The sequence below is a fragment of the Suricata suricatta genome, chromosome 4 (assembly GCF_006229205.1).
Source record: "Suricata suricatta isolate VVHF042 chromosome 4, meerkat_22Aug2017_6uvM2_HiC, whole genome shotgun sequence".
In the NCBI taxonomy this organism is placed as follows: domain Eukaryota; kingdom Metazoa; phylum Chordata; class Mammalia; order Carnivora; family Herpestidae; genus Suricata; species Suricata suricatta.
The window spans coordinates 77,839,908-77,858,483 of record NC_043703.1 but is presented as its reverse complement, the minus strand read 5'-3'; the positions used below and the strand labels follow the sequence as shown (position 1 = coordinate 77,858,483).

Here is an 18,576-nt window from a genome sequence, read left to right as displayed (position 1 = left end):
AAAGAATTACGGCAGCATATGACAGAGTCACATTTTAAAAAGCTAACACTATTATTTATTTTTATATCTACTGCTTTTAAGCAAGTGACATTCATTGCTGGTATGTATACTTATTTACAAGAAAAAATATTGAGCGAACCGGCCACAAAGTTGTTTATACAAAAACACTAAAAACTGAATAACTAGAAGTTCACAGATGCTCCACTTGACTGTCACTCAGTAGCTGACTGTTCCCAGGGTAAACTTGATAAGTACTGGAACAAAGATTTTCTTGATGCAGGGAAAAAGCTGTGTAGAACTCTGATCTTGGAGCCAGAGTTGAGCTGGACACTAGAATGTTCAGAAGATTAGGACATCTCTTTGTGCACTGGCTTTCAAATGTTCTTGAATCAATGTTACAGAATTTCACAACCTTGGCCAAAGACAGCTTGTTATTAACATCAAAGGATCAAACTTTTCATGCTCTCAATTCAGCTTTGAAGCAAATTTCAGGGCAAGAAATCACCTAAGGATTATATGAATAGAAGTACAGGTGATGGGAAAAGTATATTTAGAAGCAAGAGATATCATTAAAAAATTATATTTAATGTTAAAACTCCCTACACTGTATTTAATTAATAAAATAATTCCATTCCCTGCCAACTCATGTACAAGGAAAACGTGATAAGAATAGTCTTTGGCTATTATTTTATAATCTCCAAATCATGTTTTCAAAGATTTGCCAAAAACAAAAGCCTACGAATACCACAATTTTAGAAAATAATTCCATCCATACTGTTGTGTCTAAGAAACAGAATGTGAAATAGCACACCAGAAAATTTTCACTGTTACAAAGACGTGAATCTCAGTTTAGCTTTATACGCAACTGCTTTTGTACAAGATTGTAAGTTAACCAAATTTCTTTCCAAAGAATGCCTTCCAGCATGAACAAACACCATGCAAAACTGAGTTAATATTTACACACTATTCATTTCAAAATAGCACATTATCCTTCATGAAAATGCTAAAAGTATGATACAGTAACACACTGAAATGTTATGTGAGAAATAACTATGTTAGGATCAATGGCTGATGAACTTGATTTGTGGCTTAAGGTGAGTATTAATTCCTTAAATGTAACTTTAAATTAAACACGGCTAACATACAAAATTTTAAAAACAGCAAGGACTTTGTTTTAGAATAATTATAATGTGATAAAATCTGTTTCTCCCTAGTACTGAAAATCAAACAAGGGGATCTAATCCGATTCCGATAACCTTAGGTAGCCATATTCTCAAGTTAATTCCCTATTTTTTCCTCCCCCAATCACCACTTTAACTGTATTCCTTGGAAACGAAACACAACTAGCCTGTCAGACAAGTTTTATTGGAGAGACTTACCCAACTATGGGAAGATATTTACAACACTGAAGAGTTAATACATCTTTAGTACTTCCTTAAAACAACATTCTCAAGAAACGCCTAATTTCTTCTAAATCACACCAAATCCTCATGTAACATCCAACCTAACAGTACTGTTTGATTGTAAGGAAATTTAAAGGGTAAGATCTACATACTGACACCGAGTAACAGCAGATAAGATTAAAAATAGACAAGATTTTATAAGCAAAAGAGATTTGCCTCCAAACAGTTTGTTTTTTCCAAGATTCAAAAGATTTATTTGAAAAAAATCAGCACAGGACAAAGATATCCTTAATATTCCTTCTCAGAATTATTTGATTATTCAGAATCTATAATGAAATGTAGACAGCAACTCTGATTTCACAGAAAGAACATCAATGGTTTGTACAAATGTAAACCCCCATTCCCACCCGCCCCAATATACTATCCTGTCTATCCCTTGTTGACATTAGCGTTCACTAAGCTTCTATCTTCAGTGCTACTTGCACAAACTAAAAAACAGAAAATCATTTTCATTTTTAAATGGCTGGGATCAATTAAGGTAACCAAAGAACTACTGTTACAGCAAAGTTTAGTAAAACTATGAGAGATTACTAATAACATTTGTAAACTATCCAAAATGATTTCTTTATTGATATTAAGTAACTACATAGACTTCACAGTTCTATGGTGTATTTATATTTAGCTAAAGTCACAAACACATTTTAACATTCACAATGATGAGCATCATTACCGTTCTAAACTACAAAGCTTATGTATGAATAAAGAAAAATACAAAAACCTCAAGTTTTACAAAAGAAAAACTTTAAAGTCTACATACATTAACAATAAAACCATTTCTTCCAGGTAACAGGTAAAAGTGTAAAGGCATACCACAGAGGGATTTTTTTTCTCTAAGTAGCCAGGAATGAAAGAATGTTTAATACCTACGACGCTTATTAGGGCCTTCAAAGTTACCCCCTTGGCTTCCTCTACCAAAACCGCCAGGACCACCACTAACAGGACCTACACCACTCATCGGTGCTTGCGGGGTTTCAGAACCCGTTCTATTCCCCATAGGTGATCCCATCTGAGATGGTGGTCCTTGTGGAAATCTATCATTATGCTTTAATACCACATAATAAATATGAAGTCCATTTGGAACACGCCAAATATTAAGTGACAAGAAAAATTGGCAAAATCCCAAGTGGTGGTGTCATGAAGTTCAGCAGAAAGTCCGGCAGAATCAGGATCACACATAGAAGGAAGAAAGGAGCAATTCAATTAGTTACTATGTTAAAAAAAAAAAAATAAATAAAGCATCTGAAGAGTAACATATTACTAATGCTATGCCCCAATTTCATGAAAAAAGAATTCATTTTCAGGGAATGCTATTTTAAACCTAATCAGTATTACAGTATTGGTCTCATTAAAAAAAATAGTTTATATGGCATATAACTGTGCTCTGTAATAAAAAAACATTTTTGAAACTCAAATAAAACTGGGGAGCAGCATCACATTGAAAAGGTACAAACATCCTAAAACTTTCAATAGCAATGCCTTTAGCATAGAAAGTATTAGTACAATCACACAAAGAGTTATATTTTAATACTGAAATTTTTGAGGTGTTTTCCTGAAGACTATTAATGGGAAAATATCGTTTTCTTAAAAACTAACATGTACTACTAATAGCACAATTAAATATCTGGATCCTTTGCTTTGAAACTTTACAATAATAACCACATGTTAATCTCAAAGGTTGAACAGAACTCTCTATATGTAGCAGTAAAACGTAATTGTGAAAAAAAATGAGGGGTGATATTTAAATAAAGGTTACAATTTCAGGGGGAAGGGTGGGAAAACGGGCCAGTTAATATTACTTTAAGTTATTACTGATGATTATATGCTACACAAAAACTTTAACCAAAGCAGTCAGTTTTTACTAGCTTTTTGACATTTTACTATAAAATAAAGCCTCCAGTGAAGGAAACGAATACACTAATCAAGTTATGCGCCATCTGATCATAGTATATTATTATAGCACTGCTTTTTTCTCTAAGCATTCATTAAAATAAAAAACTGTTACCATGTCCATTTTTTCCAAAAATTTTAAAGATTTGCATTTAAAGTAAATAAATTTAAAACTGATGAAACACTGTATCCATCCATTCTAAGTAAGACGCACATTCGCTTTTAGCCTCTCTGAAATCAGTATGGGCTCACAGTCGAAGGCACATCTGAAGCTAACTGGCAGTGCTTTTTCTTTCTTAGCAGCAATGGCGCCTTAACACTTGCTGTGGTAGTTCCAAAACAAAACTGCCTTCCAAAATATACAATCAACCAATTTTCCTTTTCTAAATGTTATTTAGAACAACCATTAACAAAAACCCAAATGAAAAAATGTTTTGCTAATAGAAAGCCTCATTTAAATAGTGACAGATTTTAAAGAATATGAGAAAAGTTATCAGTCTTGCTACTGATACTCAAAATAAGAATACTGAAAAATTTTGCTTTTAAAATTAACCCACACAAAGATATCTTCACACTCTCAAACCAACACATAAAACCATATATTTTAAATTTTATAACAAACAAATGAAATTAGGAATCCTATAATATTGCAAAATGTAAATTTAAAATATATTTTACAACCTTAAAGTATATTATTTCATAGTTATGTTTTCTGAAATTAATCAAGTGATCTTTTTATTAAAAAATATTTACAGAAAACTGTGTTTTCACACATACGGGAGATTTATTCCCCACCAAAAGTAAGGAGTCCACACAAGAAAAGAACACAATCTTAAAATCTTGACCTTTACATAGAATACTGGTAGGAGGAGGATACTAAACTAAAAGCAATATAGAAATAACTATGATTAAAATGTGTATCTGCCATATACATGAATACAAAAGCATACTATGATTGGTATTCCTAATTCTGGTGGTACTTAAAAATTGCCTCTCATAAGTCAACATATAACTCCACAAAATTACTTTTTCTTCAGTGGATATTGACCTTTACCACCAAAATAAATGATGCCAAATTATGTTAAGTGTGAAGTTACCTTTGGGGCAGAAAAGTATATATTATTGAACATAATCAAAATAATGTTTATGATACATTACCACTGCTCCATTATCTGGCATCAATGGAGTTCCCATATTTGCAGCTCCTTCTGGTCCCATGGCAGGACCAGGACCCATTGGTGGGCCAGGTATAGTTCCTCTGTTGTTCATATTCATACCCATCATTGGAGGAGGACCTTGGTTACCAGCAGGTGCTGGGCTAAATGCATCTACGCAAAACAATCTATACTTAGAGCTGTCCTATCTTAGTTTAGTAAACATTAAAAATTTAACAATATTTATGCAAACTATATAGCAAGACTATTATCAAATTCATTTTCCTTCGCTGAGAATGGACACTCAATTATCTACTCTGTAACAGTGCATTACCTACACTATGGGATTTTCATCCCCAAATCAAATGTACATAAAACAAGTGAGACAACTATCAATTATTTTAGGACATTTGAGACTGTCAAAGCTTGAAACTTTTTCTACAAAAATTAGTAGTATTATTTGCGATAGTCTGCTTTTTAGCCAACTACTCCCTTACAATGGTGACTACACTCTACCAGCTTGATTAACAGCAAAGGATTAGCACTTTGGAAACGAAATAAATATATAAAGTTCACTAAAATTAACCTCTTGATTTTTATGTAAGTTACTGAATATATCACAAAATTATAGGACGTACTGCTTAACTTTATGTAAAGTAGGGAATCAAATTTAAAAAAGGCTCATCATGACAAAGCTTATTTTTAAAAGACAACTGCAACCAAATATAGATAAAATATTAATAGAGCTATCTGAATTTTTTCGACACGCTAAAATTCTGGAAATTAGATATACTTCAATTTTTTTAATCAAAGAGACATCCACCCGGCTTCATGTTAATTGCAATAGTGGCTGAGCTGTAATACTCTAATTATAATGGCTTCAAATACATTTTTAGGTATCTTCTTTGAATTTTGTTTCTTTTAAGTACTCATACTTTTTTCATCAAAAATTCATAACAAAGACTGACTGTAACTTAAGAGTTCTCTTCTAGTATTTCATTTACTAAGTCAGTTTTATGACACTCAGAACTCAATTTCTCGAAAACATATTTTAACAGTAGTTGACATTTTCATTCAAATCCACAACTCTACACAGTATCTTAAGGCAGCTGAATTCTACATATGACTAAACCCAGGAACCAACTGAGGGGAAAAAGTCTTACTCCCTACCAGTCCCTGGCAATATGCTACCGACTTTCTCAACCCAATCCCCAGGAACCTAGCCACTTCATAGGGAAGATATTTCCTTAATCCCAAAATGTTCTTGCTGATAAATCTCTAGCTATCCAAGAATATTTCTATTCCCTTGGCATAGCAGAATTCCACATCTCGGGGCATCTGCATCTGACTTCAGCTCAGGTCATAAACTCATAGTGTATGAGTTTGGGCCTCATGTCAGGTTCTGTGCTGAGAGCTCAGAGCCTGGAGTCTGCTTCAGATTCTGTATCTCCCTCTCTCTGCCCTGCTCCTCCCCACACCCTACTCTCTGTCTCTGCAAAATGAATGAACCTTAAAAAAAGTTTTTAGTAAAATAAAATTAAATTAAAAAGATTTCCACAATATCTCTCACATGAAACTGAGGAAGAATGGAGTCATTATCTATAAAGAATCTTAACTTTCCCTAAAAAAAACAGATCGAGGATTAGGTTTACTTCACTTTTAAGTAAAATGTAATTGTTACACTTAATTTGTAAGATTCAAATACAGCTATACTACTATGGGTACAAAAAAATAAAAAATAACATTTCCAACTATCAGTAGAGTGTTCTTTATAGTAATTAAGCTTCCTATTACACAGCTATAATTAAATTAAATTTAAAGATCTAAGAAACGTTAGAATTATCTGGTTCCCTGAGAAGCAGTTTTATAATCTAGGATTCTCTTGGTAGATACACTGGTCATACACCAGAAAGTCTACTTCCACAATCCATTAACGTAACTTGACAGAACATGACAATGTATTGATTCAACAGTGCCATTCAACTGCATGATAATGATTCATAACTTAAGCAAACCTTAAAAGTCTCAGATTGAATAACCATAAAGTCTCAGACTGAATAAAATGTAAAATGGAGAAAATTAAATGGACTGGATTTTAGGAGAGTTAAGAAAGTACTCAATTGTAATATGGTTCACTGGTAAAATAAAATGCCCTAAAGAAATTTACTTCTCTTAAATTCTTAATAAGGATTCTAAAAATATATTCTCATTATTCTTCTGATAGAGTTGCTAATTAAGCAATCAGAATGTTTTCAAAGTCTCTGCACATCAGAAATAATTCATTTGTTTCTGATGTTAATGGCAATTTAATAATTAAAATGGCATTTCAAGGTACCTACAATAAATAATCTCACACTTATAACCCTTAAAACCACCTGGATTATATTATACATCTTCTATGGTTAACTTTGTTAATTTTTATTTTTTTTGAGAGAGAGAGAGAGACAGAGACTGAGTGGGAAAGGAGCAGAGAGAGAGGGAGACATAGAATCGGAAGCAGGCTCCAGGCTCGGAGCTGTCAGCAAAGAGCCTAATGCGGGGCTCAAACCCACGAATGTGAGATCATGACCTGAGCCGAAGTCGGAGGCTTAACCGACTGAGCCACCCAGGTGCCCCTATGGTTAACTTTGAAAAAGACTTAAAATTGAACTTCTTGTACATTACTATACACTCAACTGTGCCTCCAGAACTTATGTACTAGAACTAAGCCTGAAGAACTTCTTCTGTATTCTCTGTTCACTAATTATTTTATGCATCCATCATAGCTAACTTCACAATAAAGATCTTTATGAGTAAGGGCCATGTTTCATGCTTCCTTTGTTTACCAGAAATGCTCAGTAACTTCTTACTGGCAGGTAAGAAAAGTGACCACATAAACAGCAATAAACAATTTTAGATGATCTGATTGCAAGTAGCAAAGAAACAGGCATGAGAAGTGGGGGGGGGAAAAGGTTGATGACAGAAAAAACTCATTCCAAGTATCAGATGCTGTAAGATTTTTCACTCTCTACACCACATATTATAAGTACAGTCTGGACTTTCTCAGTGGGTGTGTGTGTTATGCATAATAGAATGCTACAGTAATATCATTTTCTCATTACATTATATAAAGACTTTAATTTCATGACAGCTTCTGTGGGACAATATGAAATGAATATATAAAAAATTTATCTAATTTTTAAGTTATGACAAATTTAAAAAGGCCTACTACAAAACATCCCACACTTATTTCCCTTCACTTTAGTCACTTGATACAGTACCCCTCACTAGTCAAGATGTTAAGGTAGGCACTTTCTTAAAATCTTTATGTCAACTCTAAAGATATGAGTTAGCCTAAATGTGTACGACACGTCATTTCCTAGACATGTCACAGATACCTCCAAACAATGTACTTCTGTGCACAATATGGCAAAATAAGTTAAACATTGAGTAAAATGAATAAAACTCCAAAGTTATGCAAAAGGTAACCTTACCAATAGAAATTTATAAAATACTCTCAAAAAGTTTAAAGACACTACAAACTCAGAAACTATCCATTTCTAAGGTAAAAAAGCCAATCTGAAAGCATGAAATTTGATTTTTAGAAAATACAACAACAACAAAGGTGCATTACACCATGCAATGACTGAACAAGTTTCAGCCCTGTATCAAAACCTGGTTACAGGTTTCTTTCATTATTATCTACTAAAATATAATATACCTTTTAGACAACAAGTAAACAAAATTAAAATGGTCTTCTTAGGCATATTATTTTTAATGTGCTTTTTTTTTCCAAATTGCTAAATATATGAGATTTCACCATGACAAATGGTAGTTCCAAATTTTAGATTGTCACTGATCTGTAGATACCACAAACAGCATGTACAGTTCCCCCAAAGAATTACAAGTTACAAAAGGCTTTTGCTTCAAATCCCTACCTCCCATGTTTATTGCTCCACGGGGACCCATATCACCCATTCTCATTTCCTGTTCTCTCTGTAAGTAAGCATAGTTGTCACAGTCAACCTATTGATCTTACGACTTTACATTTCCCATCTAAAATCAGAAAGAAAAGAATAAATTGGGACATCACTTTCCATTAAAAAATTTAAAATTTCCAACATCATTTACTTAATAACACTGAAAACAAACTTTTGTCTCCCAAGTTCGATATGCCTCAGTGCTTAGAGCACTGTTTATACTGATAGGTTATACTGTCAGATTACAGAAATTCCACCACAGATGCTTTTAATGTTCTTATTTCAATAGCTCAAAGACACATGGCTAGATTCCAAAAAAAAAAAAAAAAGACCTAAGCATTAATAACTACCAAAGCCCATTATTTTTCCTCCCATGTCACTAAAATCTTAAAACAGAAATGATCATTACCCCTTTTATATTAAACTGTATTCAAACATCCAACACAAACAGCTGAGGACACTAAACTTAAATTTAAGTTATAGACAATCTTCATTTTAGAAATACTGTAATACACACCTGCATTTCTATTCAAATACTCAAGCATTGTTTCACCCAAGATATGACCTATAGATAGGCTATGAAAGGCTCCCCAATACACAATTAATAAAAATTCAACACAGCACTGCTTCCTTTAATTGGAAATCTAAATAAAAGTGTTATTACACAGATACAGATAGGCTATGAAAGGCTCCCCAATACACAATTAATAAAAATTCAACACAGCACTGCTTCCTTTAATTGGAAATCTAAATAAAAGTGTTATTACACAGTGGCCAAGTTCTGAAACAAAATGCTAAGGTTAATAGTGATGCAAAAGATAATGCAAATGACAAAATGTTTTAAATTTCAGTAAAATTCAACTGCGTCTAAAAAACTTCATTTACTAACAGTAGTTATATAGAATTAACGTCAATGAACTCTCTGGGTGAAATTACTCAACATACTGTGACTGAAATTTGCACTGGTATTTAATGATCTTTTTCATCACCAAATCACTGTTAAATGCAGCAATCATAAAACACATTCTGAGACAATTGTAGCAATGTCTGAATCTTTAAATAGCATATTTTTCCTGACTTTAAAGCAATTTTATTAAAATGTGCTTAAAATTCCACTTAGTAATACAAAATACCAGTGAAAGCACCTATAAAAGCTAGAAGCAAGGAAAAGCGTGTGGTGGATAAATGCTGTTAAGCAGCAAATCAACAGCTCAGATCTAAACTAACAGACATGTCTCAAAAAGTAACTTTGAATGAAGCTATGTTACAAGAAAAACATCACTTACACAGCATCATGAAGAAACGTTTTATCGTGTTAGTTAGAAAATGTAAATCCCAAATCAGTCTCAAAGCTATTTTTTTTTAAACTTTCCAAAAAACAAGTTTGTCTCTTCTCATAAAACTTTTGGCTAGTGATGGATACTATTGAATAGCAAAAGACCTAGACTATTTTATAGAATGGATTTCTGATGAAGTTCTATGGAAGATACTATTCAATGATCACATGTATTACTATCAATAAACCAAACTAAGTTGTCATTTCCTCATGCTCAGCCCTGATAAAATGTGGACTGCTGCAGCATGCCCAAACTCTTCCAGGTGATCATGACATTTTTTGGGAATGAGGGCTTAATTTGTATTTTTACTTTTGGGTTTGCCTTAATTATTAAAGATGAGGAATGCAACACCTAACCACTAACATGGTAATTCTGATAGTCTTACTGTTTGAGATTTCAATTTTCAAATCTGCCTTATGAATTCTGACATGATAACTGGATGTCTGTAATTCACTGGTGGGAACAAGGAGGGAGACAACTTTTTTATTATCTCCTTACAATTTCAGCTTTACCAATCACTTTCAAAATTAACCATATTTAGCGTTATTAGTCACAAAGTACTTTTTAAAAACACTTTTCCTGGGGCACCTGGGTAGCTCAGTCGGTTGACTTTGGCTCAGGTCATAATCTCACAGTTCATGGGTTCTGTGCTGACAGCTCAGAGCCTGGAGCCTGCTTCAGATTCTGTGTCTCCTTCTCTCTCTGTCCCTCCCCTGTTAACGGTCTCTCTCTCAAAAATAAATAAATGCAAAAAAAATTTTTTTAATAAAATAAAAAAATTGTTCTTAAATTATTCTATTCCATTTCCTTCATAAACAGAATTCTGGAGAGATTAATATACTAGAGACTTATGGATTTTCAAAAAAAGCTTTTATTAATTTATTAACTATTCTCTAAACCCAGTTTGGGACTCGAATCATGACCACAAGATCAAGAGTCACATGCTCTACTGACTGAGCCACGCAGGCACCCCTAGATTTATGATTTTAAGTCAATAATTCAACAGTAGCCATTAATATTCCCTTTCTGATGCTCTATTTGAAACTGGTTCCAGTTCTATATCTTTCTTTAAAGAATCAGATAATCAGAATGTCTTACAATAATTTATGCTAATGTAGCCTATCACTATGCTAAAACACCAATATATATTATAGCATTTTTCATTAAATATATGCTCCTACTTAGTACTGTTGACATTTCCTTAAAGAAACGTACTATTTTATACACCGTCATACATAAGATTAAGAAAACGAGATGGTATAATTAGATGACAGATTATTTTTTAACTATTTCAGGAGTAAAAGAACTTTTCAGCTTCCAATAGGGTTACTGTTATTTTCTAAAAACCCACTGCTACTTATTTCTAGTAAAATGCAGGAGTCATATTACAGGTAAGGATAGGTTAAGCAATGAAAATTAAGACAGTACTTCTCAATATAACTTGATTTACCAAATATCAGTAATGGGAAACACTTGAAATCCATTATAACTATGTACCCATCCAAAAAAGAATATACAACACCCTCACTTCTATGAATTCTAATATTCGAAATTAGAACTAGTGCATAATATATATGACATTTTTGGAATAGAGATTTTAATGCTTTATCACTTTACCAAAAATTAAGCCAGTATAACAAGAAACAACTCATATGTAAACTAAATTCTGAAAGACTGCACTGCAATAAGATAATAAAGCCACAATAAAAATTTGGTTTAATTAACTCAATTACTCTTCATAGCCATCCTATAAAAGAGCTCTACTGTCATCCGATTTTAAGAGATCATGAAAGTGAGGCACAGCACTCTTAAATAACTTACTCAAGCTTGAACTGACCTATGAAATTCTGCCAAAACAGAGTTCATAAAGTTTTTGCCTTCACAAAGCACCTTCATTTTTTTCAAGGATTCCAAAACGACTAACGAAAGGCAAGGTTTTTATTTATTTATTCTATGTTCACAAGAAGTTGTGCATTTTCATTAAAAGCAGCATATGTCTGTATTCCTGAGCCTGTCGCTGAACTATGCTTGAATTCAAAGGAGACCAAAAAAGTAAGTAAAATATAACTGATTTCCAGAACCACATATCAAAGGAGCATTCCATTAAACCAGAGGTTTTCAAAGTGTGGTTAATGGGAGTACTGAGTCCGCAAGACTTTTTCATATCTTACCTAACACTAGAACATATATGCTAACTTGGATATATATTTAAAAATAAAAGTAAATAATAAAAAGTAATAATAATAAATTAACACTAGAACATGGCTATAAGACTATGATCTAATTGGTCTTTGCAACTATTGTGTGGATAATGCAAAAGCCAAGGACAGGCAAAAATGTTGAGATTTTAGCACAAATTGGGGCACTTACATTCAATTTACTAGTAACTCTGTACTCTTCAATACAAACTCCAGTTTTACATTTTAAACTATGAATACCTGGATGAAGCAATTAAAATTATTATTAAATTGCTGCATGCCTTAACAATCTATGCAACAAAACAGGATACATACATAAAGCATATCTGCTTGCATTCTGAAACAGGGTGGTTCTTCAAAAAAAAACCATTCTCATAAGTGGGCTACAAACTAAATAAGATGTCATCTGACAAACTACCATTACTGACTTGGGTACAGGTATTCCTCGCTTTTTGAAAGTGTGCATTATGCCACTTAGCTTTTATGAAAGACCTACTTTTGTAGTGTTTTTGTTAGCCAAACAGCATCCACAGATTTTTCACTTTTATGGAGAAAGGCAAAAGATGAAACTAAAGTTCAGTGTGTTTTGCAGCAAACAACTTCAGAGGCAGCACAGACATAGAGGAGCAAGACTGGCACAACCAAGCTCCTTCCCTAAGAACTAGACTCCGCATCTCAGCACCAAGCTGCCCTAGCTTTGACCTCTATCTGTGAACATCCATGCATTAGCGTGATTTATTCTGTGCATGAGTTAGTAAGATGTGTCCTAAGGTATCAGAGAAGCCTAAGAGATTATCTTTTGGGTCTGAAAACCTTCAAACCATTTTTCATATAAATATTAATGGTAACTGCTTCTTCCTTTATATGCCATTTTGGCTTATAAAAACTGTCACAGGAGTGCTATACTTTAGGACAGTCTGGTAGGCATTTTCTGATAAGTGACTGATATTTTAAAAATGTGACTGGTTTTTAATTTTGTATAATAAAATACATTAAAATTTGGAAGATTTGCATAACTTGATAGATTAGTATTTTTCTAATGTTTGGTATATGACATTACAAAAGCATGCATGGGTAAAAGATCCATTCGAAGGTCAAGGGAGCCCAATGGACTATAACACAAGGAATATAGCCAAGTTTTACTATAATATAAAACCAAATATCCACAATGATCTGTAAAGGTTAAAATATACTCATCTCCATTTACTAATTTATCTAAGTGAAGCCATATTTTCTTCATGCACTTTAACCAAAAGAGCATTTTGCAACAGATGGAATGCAAAAGCAAATATGGGAAGCCAGCCATTTCCTCTAAGGCCAAACATTAAATAAATGTATAAAACAGTAAAACAATACCACTCTTTCCACTACATTAAAATGGAACTTCAAAGAGATCTGCAAAAATGTAATATAAGGCAAGTGTTCCCACTACAATCCACTTTCTTTCAAGTTTCTCTCTTAATTTCTAATATGGTAAAAACTGACATAACCTAAACAAAAGCTCTTAGGGGTCTTCAATAATTTTTACTAGTGTAAAAAGATATCAGAACCAAAAAGTTTACGAACCACTGCTTCTAAGTTCCAGCTAGTATTTATTTGTTCATGAAAATTTACGAAGCACAATAAACTAAACATTATTTTATGTAAAATAGGATATTTTCCTTTAGTACTTAAAACTCAAAGATATCAATCTATGAAATTTAAAGATACTGTAGTTTACTTTTTTTAGATAACCAAATTTAATAAAGGTCACACAGTACAAAAATAAGGCTAAAATAAATTATAATATATGCCAAAGGTTTAGAAAACAGTGAGCAACGTATGTCCAACAAAGTATCAACTGAAACAACACTTCGAGCTGATAAAATGTATTCATCTAACACTCATTATTCCAACTCCTTCTTAGAATGACAAAGATCATTATTCTTTAATCTGTAAAGATCTTTCATGTACATTTCTGAAGAAACTTCTAGGGACTGACAAGGGATCACCATGTAGCACTTAGGCTCAATATCTTAATAAAGAAAATGCTAAAATTCTTGATGTAAAAATACTGATACAGAACATTTAAATCTACAAAATGATATATAATTCTAGAGAAAATTATAAGTTTTGGGAAGTAACAAGATCCAATCATTTTATCATTCAACATTCCTAAATATAAATTATATTTAGGACTTGGAAATCTATCTCTTCCTTCATTGGAGAAGTTACATAAAAGAATAGTATGATTATTAGATAGCCAGTCAAACTTTTAGGGAGAAATAAACAGAAACCATTAGTATCTGAAATACTATGTAACAAACAAAACATATTTGGAAATAAAAACGAACAAAAATCAATTACATGAAATATTAAGAAAATAGGTATAAAGGGAAAAGATTACAAAAATAACCACTAGGCCTCTTTGCCAAGAAATTATTCACTCATTTAAAAAGTGTTATAATACTGTTAATAAAAATAATTTTAAACTAAAAAGAGAAATAAGGCATGTTTCCACTGATATAAGTAAAAGCATGCAAACTTTCCAACATAACCAACAAAGAATGCTTAGAAGACTTAAAGTTTCTACTTCAAATAATTAAAAATAATAATTTTCCATACTCACTACTTACTACTAGATAAGGAAGGGGGGATGTTTTTAAGTAACATAAGACAGTCTTTTAATAAATACAACTTATGGTGATCTTTTTTACCCTCAATTTGAATACATGTATTCCATGATATCTGCACCCATGAACACTGGAGAAATGTTCTTCAGTTATGCAATTGTTAAAATGAAATTTTATACCATGTATCATTAGGGAATTGCAAATTAAGACAACAATGAGACACCACATCAATTAGACTGGCCCAAATACTAAATACTGACAACACAAAGCACTGACAAGGATGTAGAAAAGTAGAAATTCTGGTTTATTGCTGATCGGGATTATAAATGGCATATTTACTTTAGAAGACAATTTAACAGTTTCTTACACAACTAAAATACTTTTATATACATATAATCCAGCAACCATACTCCTTCATATTTACACAAAGATGAAAACTTATGACCACACAAAAACCTGCACATGGAAGTTAATAGCAACTAAATTTATTCATAAGTGCAAAAACTTGGAAGCAACCAAGATGTCCTTAGTAGGTGAATGGATCAACAAACTGTGGTGCATCCAGACAATGAAACATTACTTAGCACTGAAAATAAACGAGCTATCAAGCCATGGGAAAACAGAGTAACCGAAAATGCTCATTACCAAAAAGCCAACATGGAAAGTCTATTACAATTCCAACTACATGACATTTTGGAAAAGGCAAAACTATAAAAGCAGTAACAAAATCAGTGGTTGCCCAGAAATCTAGTAGGATCGAGGAATGAATAGGCAGAAGACAGGATTTTTTAGGTGGTGACACTACTCTGGGTACTGTCAACAATGAGTACATGTCATATTTGCCAAAGGCCACAGAATGTTCAACATCAAGAATAAACCCTATGGTCTTTGGGTGATGAGGATGTGTCTATTTGATAGTGAAGGAGTCTGTATGGAAGTTGCAGAAAGGAGGTACATGGGAAATTTCTAACTTTGGCTCAATTCTGCAATGAATTTAAAACTCTAAAAAATAGTCTCTTTGGGGCGCTGGGGTAACTGAGTCGGTTAAACATCCAACTCTTGATTTCAGCTCAGGTTGTGATCTCACAGTTCAAAGGATCAAGCCGTGCATCAGGCTCGGTACTGAAGCACAGAGCCTGCTTGGGAATTCTCTCTCTCCTTCTGCCTGTCTCCCCTACTCGTTCTCTCTCTAAATAAATATTTCAAAACTAATAAAATTAAAAGATTTTAAAAATTTAATGTTTCTTTTTGAATAATCAATCACATATATAAATTTATACTGCAAATTTTAGTCAAGAAATAATAAAAATTTGTTACCTGTTAAATTTCAAATCAGGAATAAAATGAAACAACAAATACAAAAGGGAGGACTTACTCTTAGCTCATTGCATTCATTAACCTCAAGACATACTTCTGAATCTATATTCAGTCCATGTATTTTTAAAGCCTGGTTCAGGTACCTTAAAAGATTATTCAGGTGTCACTGTCATATTCAAAACTTAATCACTGCTTTTAAATAAATAGAGTGATTTTCTAACTGAAGATTCATTAAATATAATTACATGTAACTCACCATATATCAAAAGACAGAAGAGAATAAATTTATATTTAAACAAATTTATATTCAGCAGAGAATTTTTAATCATATCTAAGGGATACTTTCAGAATTATCATTCTCATCATCTGTTTTCAATTGTCATAGCAAACTCTAAAGAGAGGGTTTTAAAAACGGAAATTGATGAGGAATATCTATTCTTCAAATTTAGTTATTTTATCTTGAAGTCATCCATGATGGTGTCAGCTCCAACACACCGTATTTTTAGTAATATCCTATCAAAGCTCACACAAAACTGGCAATTGGTTTACATTTCTTCACTCATAACCTCTTAACCAGAAAAAAGCCGTGGAAGGAGCAAAAAACAAAGCACAAGTGTTGCAATGTATAAAGTATTAAGTATGTATTTCCTGGGGAATCGTTTTGTGATAATAGGTATTAAACAAAGTATCTTAGTAGTATACCACAAGCTGTAAAATTTTAACATACAGTTTTCTTAAGTAGATAAAGCAAAGCAACAGGTTCAATTATAGTAATCTCTTAAATATTTAACTGGTAACTAAGTAAAATTCAGATATTTAAAATACAGATTTATAAGAGAAACTACTATAATAAGCATATCACTTGTTTAAAAGCAGAATTTAGAAAAACCCGTACGTAATAGGCCAAATGAAGAAGTTACCTTGTGAGAAACATGGTAAGTTTACAACCAGAAAATAAAGGTTTTGAAACATGGTGTACAATACAGTGCAGGCTATCATAAGACAAAGTACAGGCAAACTTACCCGTATTCTTTTCAACTACTTGAAATTTTAAACAGAAATAAATGCATTTCATCAGCAGAGAATGCTATAAACCCAAGTTCCCTCTCACTAACAGTGAGGTAATAACCACACACAGATATTCACATTTATTTAGTCTGATTTGGTATAAAACTCTGATATTTCAGAGGATACCACAGAGCTTCATTTCCTCAATACAAAGAAGACCAGATTGAGACTTACCTAAAAAAAATTTTTTTAAATCATCTTGTAGAACTTAAAGGGGGTTCTAAGCATTCCATTAAGAAGTCACAAAGCAGAATAACATGTTAAATTTTTGTCTTCATAGAATCTTTTTAATTCAAATTATTTAATATGTAAAAATTCTTACTATTTTTAATTATACATACTTGACATCTCAAAAAGTGTTTACTTTAGTTGAACACCTCTATTTATCAATCTTGACTTTTCTTTTCTCCTACCCCACAAGAAAGGTAAACATTAAGCCAAAAGATCTTACCATTCTGAACCAACTAAGATTCAAATAACTTACCATGTCAAATGAAAAGACATGAGGTATACCTACAACACAGTGAAACAATAAACCAATCATATCAGTTTAAAAAGAATAAAAACACAAAACACCCAAGGGACACCTAGGTGGCTCAGCTGGTTGAACATCTGACTTTGGCTCAGGTCATGATCTCATAGTTCATGGGTTCAAGTCCTACATCGAACACGCTATCAGCACAGAGCCCAATTCGGAACCTCTGTCTTCCCATCCCACCCGCTTCCCCACTCCTGCTCACTCGCTGAATAATAAATTTTAAAAGAATATTTTAAAAAATACACCCCAAATAAGTTCCACAACAGTGCTGATGCTACTAAATGCACTCCTGATACTCCCTTTGCAATCTTTTCTAAACTCTCAAAACATTGTTTTAATATTTATCTGAGAGACAGAGCAAGCGCTCACGCACACTCAGAGACACAGAGGAGAAGGGCAGAGAGAGAAGAGAGGAAGAGAATCCAAAGTAGACTCTGCGTGGTCAATATGGAGCCCGACATGGGGCTTGAATCCACAAACCATGAGATCATGACTTGAACCGAAATCAAAAGTTAGATACTTAACCAACTGAAGCCACCCAGGTGCTCCTAGACACTCAAAACTTTTTAGATTTATCTCTGTATATTCTATACAGATACTTTGCACCTACAATACTCTAAAAGTCTTCTATGAAGACACTCAAAGACGTGGGGCGCCTGGGTGGCTCTGTTGGTTGAATGTCCGACTTCGGCTCAGGTCATGATCTCACAGTTCTTGAGTTCAAGCCCCACATAGGCCTCTGTGCTGACAGCTCAGAGCCTGGAGCCTGTTTCAGATTGTGTCTCCCTCTCTGTCTCTGTCCTCTCCCTCGCTCATGCTCTCTCTCTCTCTCTCAAAAATAAGTAAAACATTAAAAAAATTTTTTTAATAAAAAAATACTCAAAGTCATGACCCTAAGCTTGATTGTCTGTTGTATCCTATATGGTACTCAGCACTCTGAACACAGTAAAAACAGTGAACACATTTTCTTACATGTTAAACAGAAACATCTAAATCTTTCTGTAAGTCTAATACTCTGATGGGATATTCAAATGAGACTGAAT

The 18,576-nt window shown here is 33.0% G+C and overlaps 1 protein-coding gene across 2 annotated transcripts in view; it reads right to left on the bottom strand.

Annotated features, from left to right (window-relative positions):
* Window positions 1-32: 32 nt before the first annotated feature.
* PSPC1 (paraspeckle component 1) overlaps window positions 33-18,576 on the bottom strand; it is a 75,244-nt gene continuing 56,700 nt past the window's right edge. For both annotated transcript variants that reach the window (XM_029937016.1, XM_029937017.1), the window contains 3 exons: window positions 8,422-8,479; window positions 4,509-4,678; window positions 33-2,505 (listed from right to left, as the gene is read on the bottom strand). In XM_029937016.1, the coding sequence (XP_029792876.1) occupies window positions 2,320-2,505; window positions 4,509-4,678; window positions 8,422-8,479 (414 nt within the window). In that variant the 3' untranslated portion in view covers window positions 33-2,319. The remainder of the gene's footprint in view (window positions 2,506-4,508; window positions 4,679-8,421; window positions 8,480-18,576) is intronic.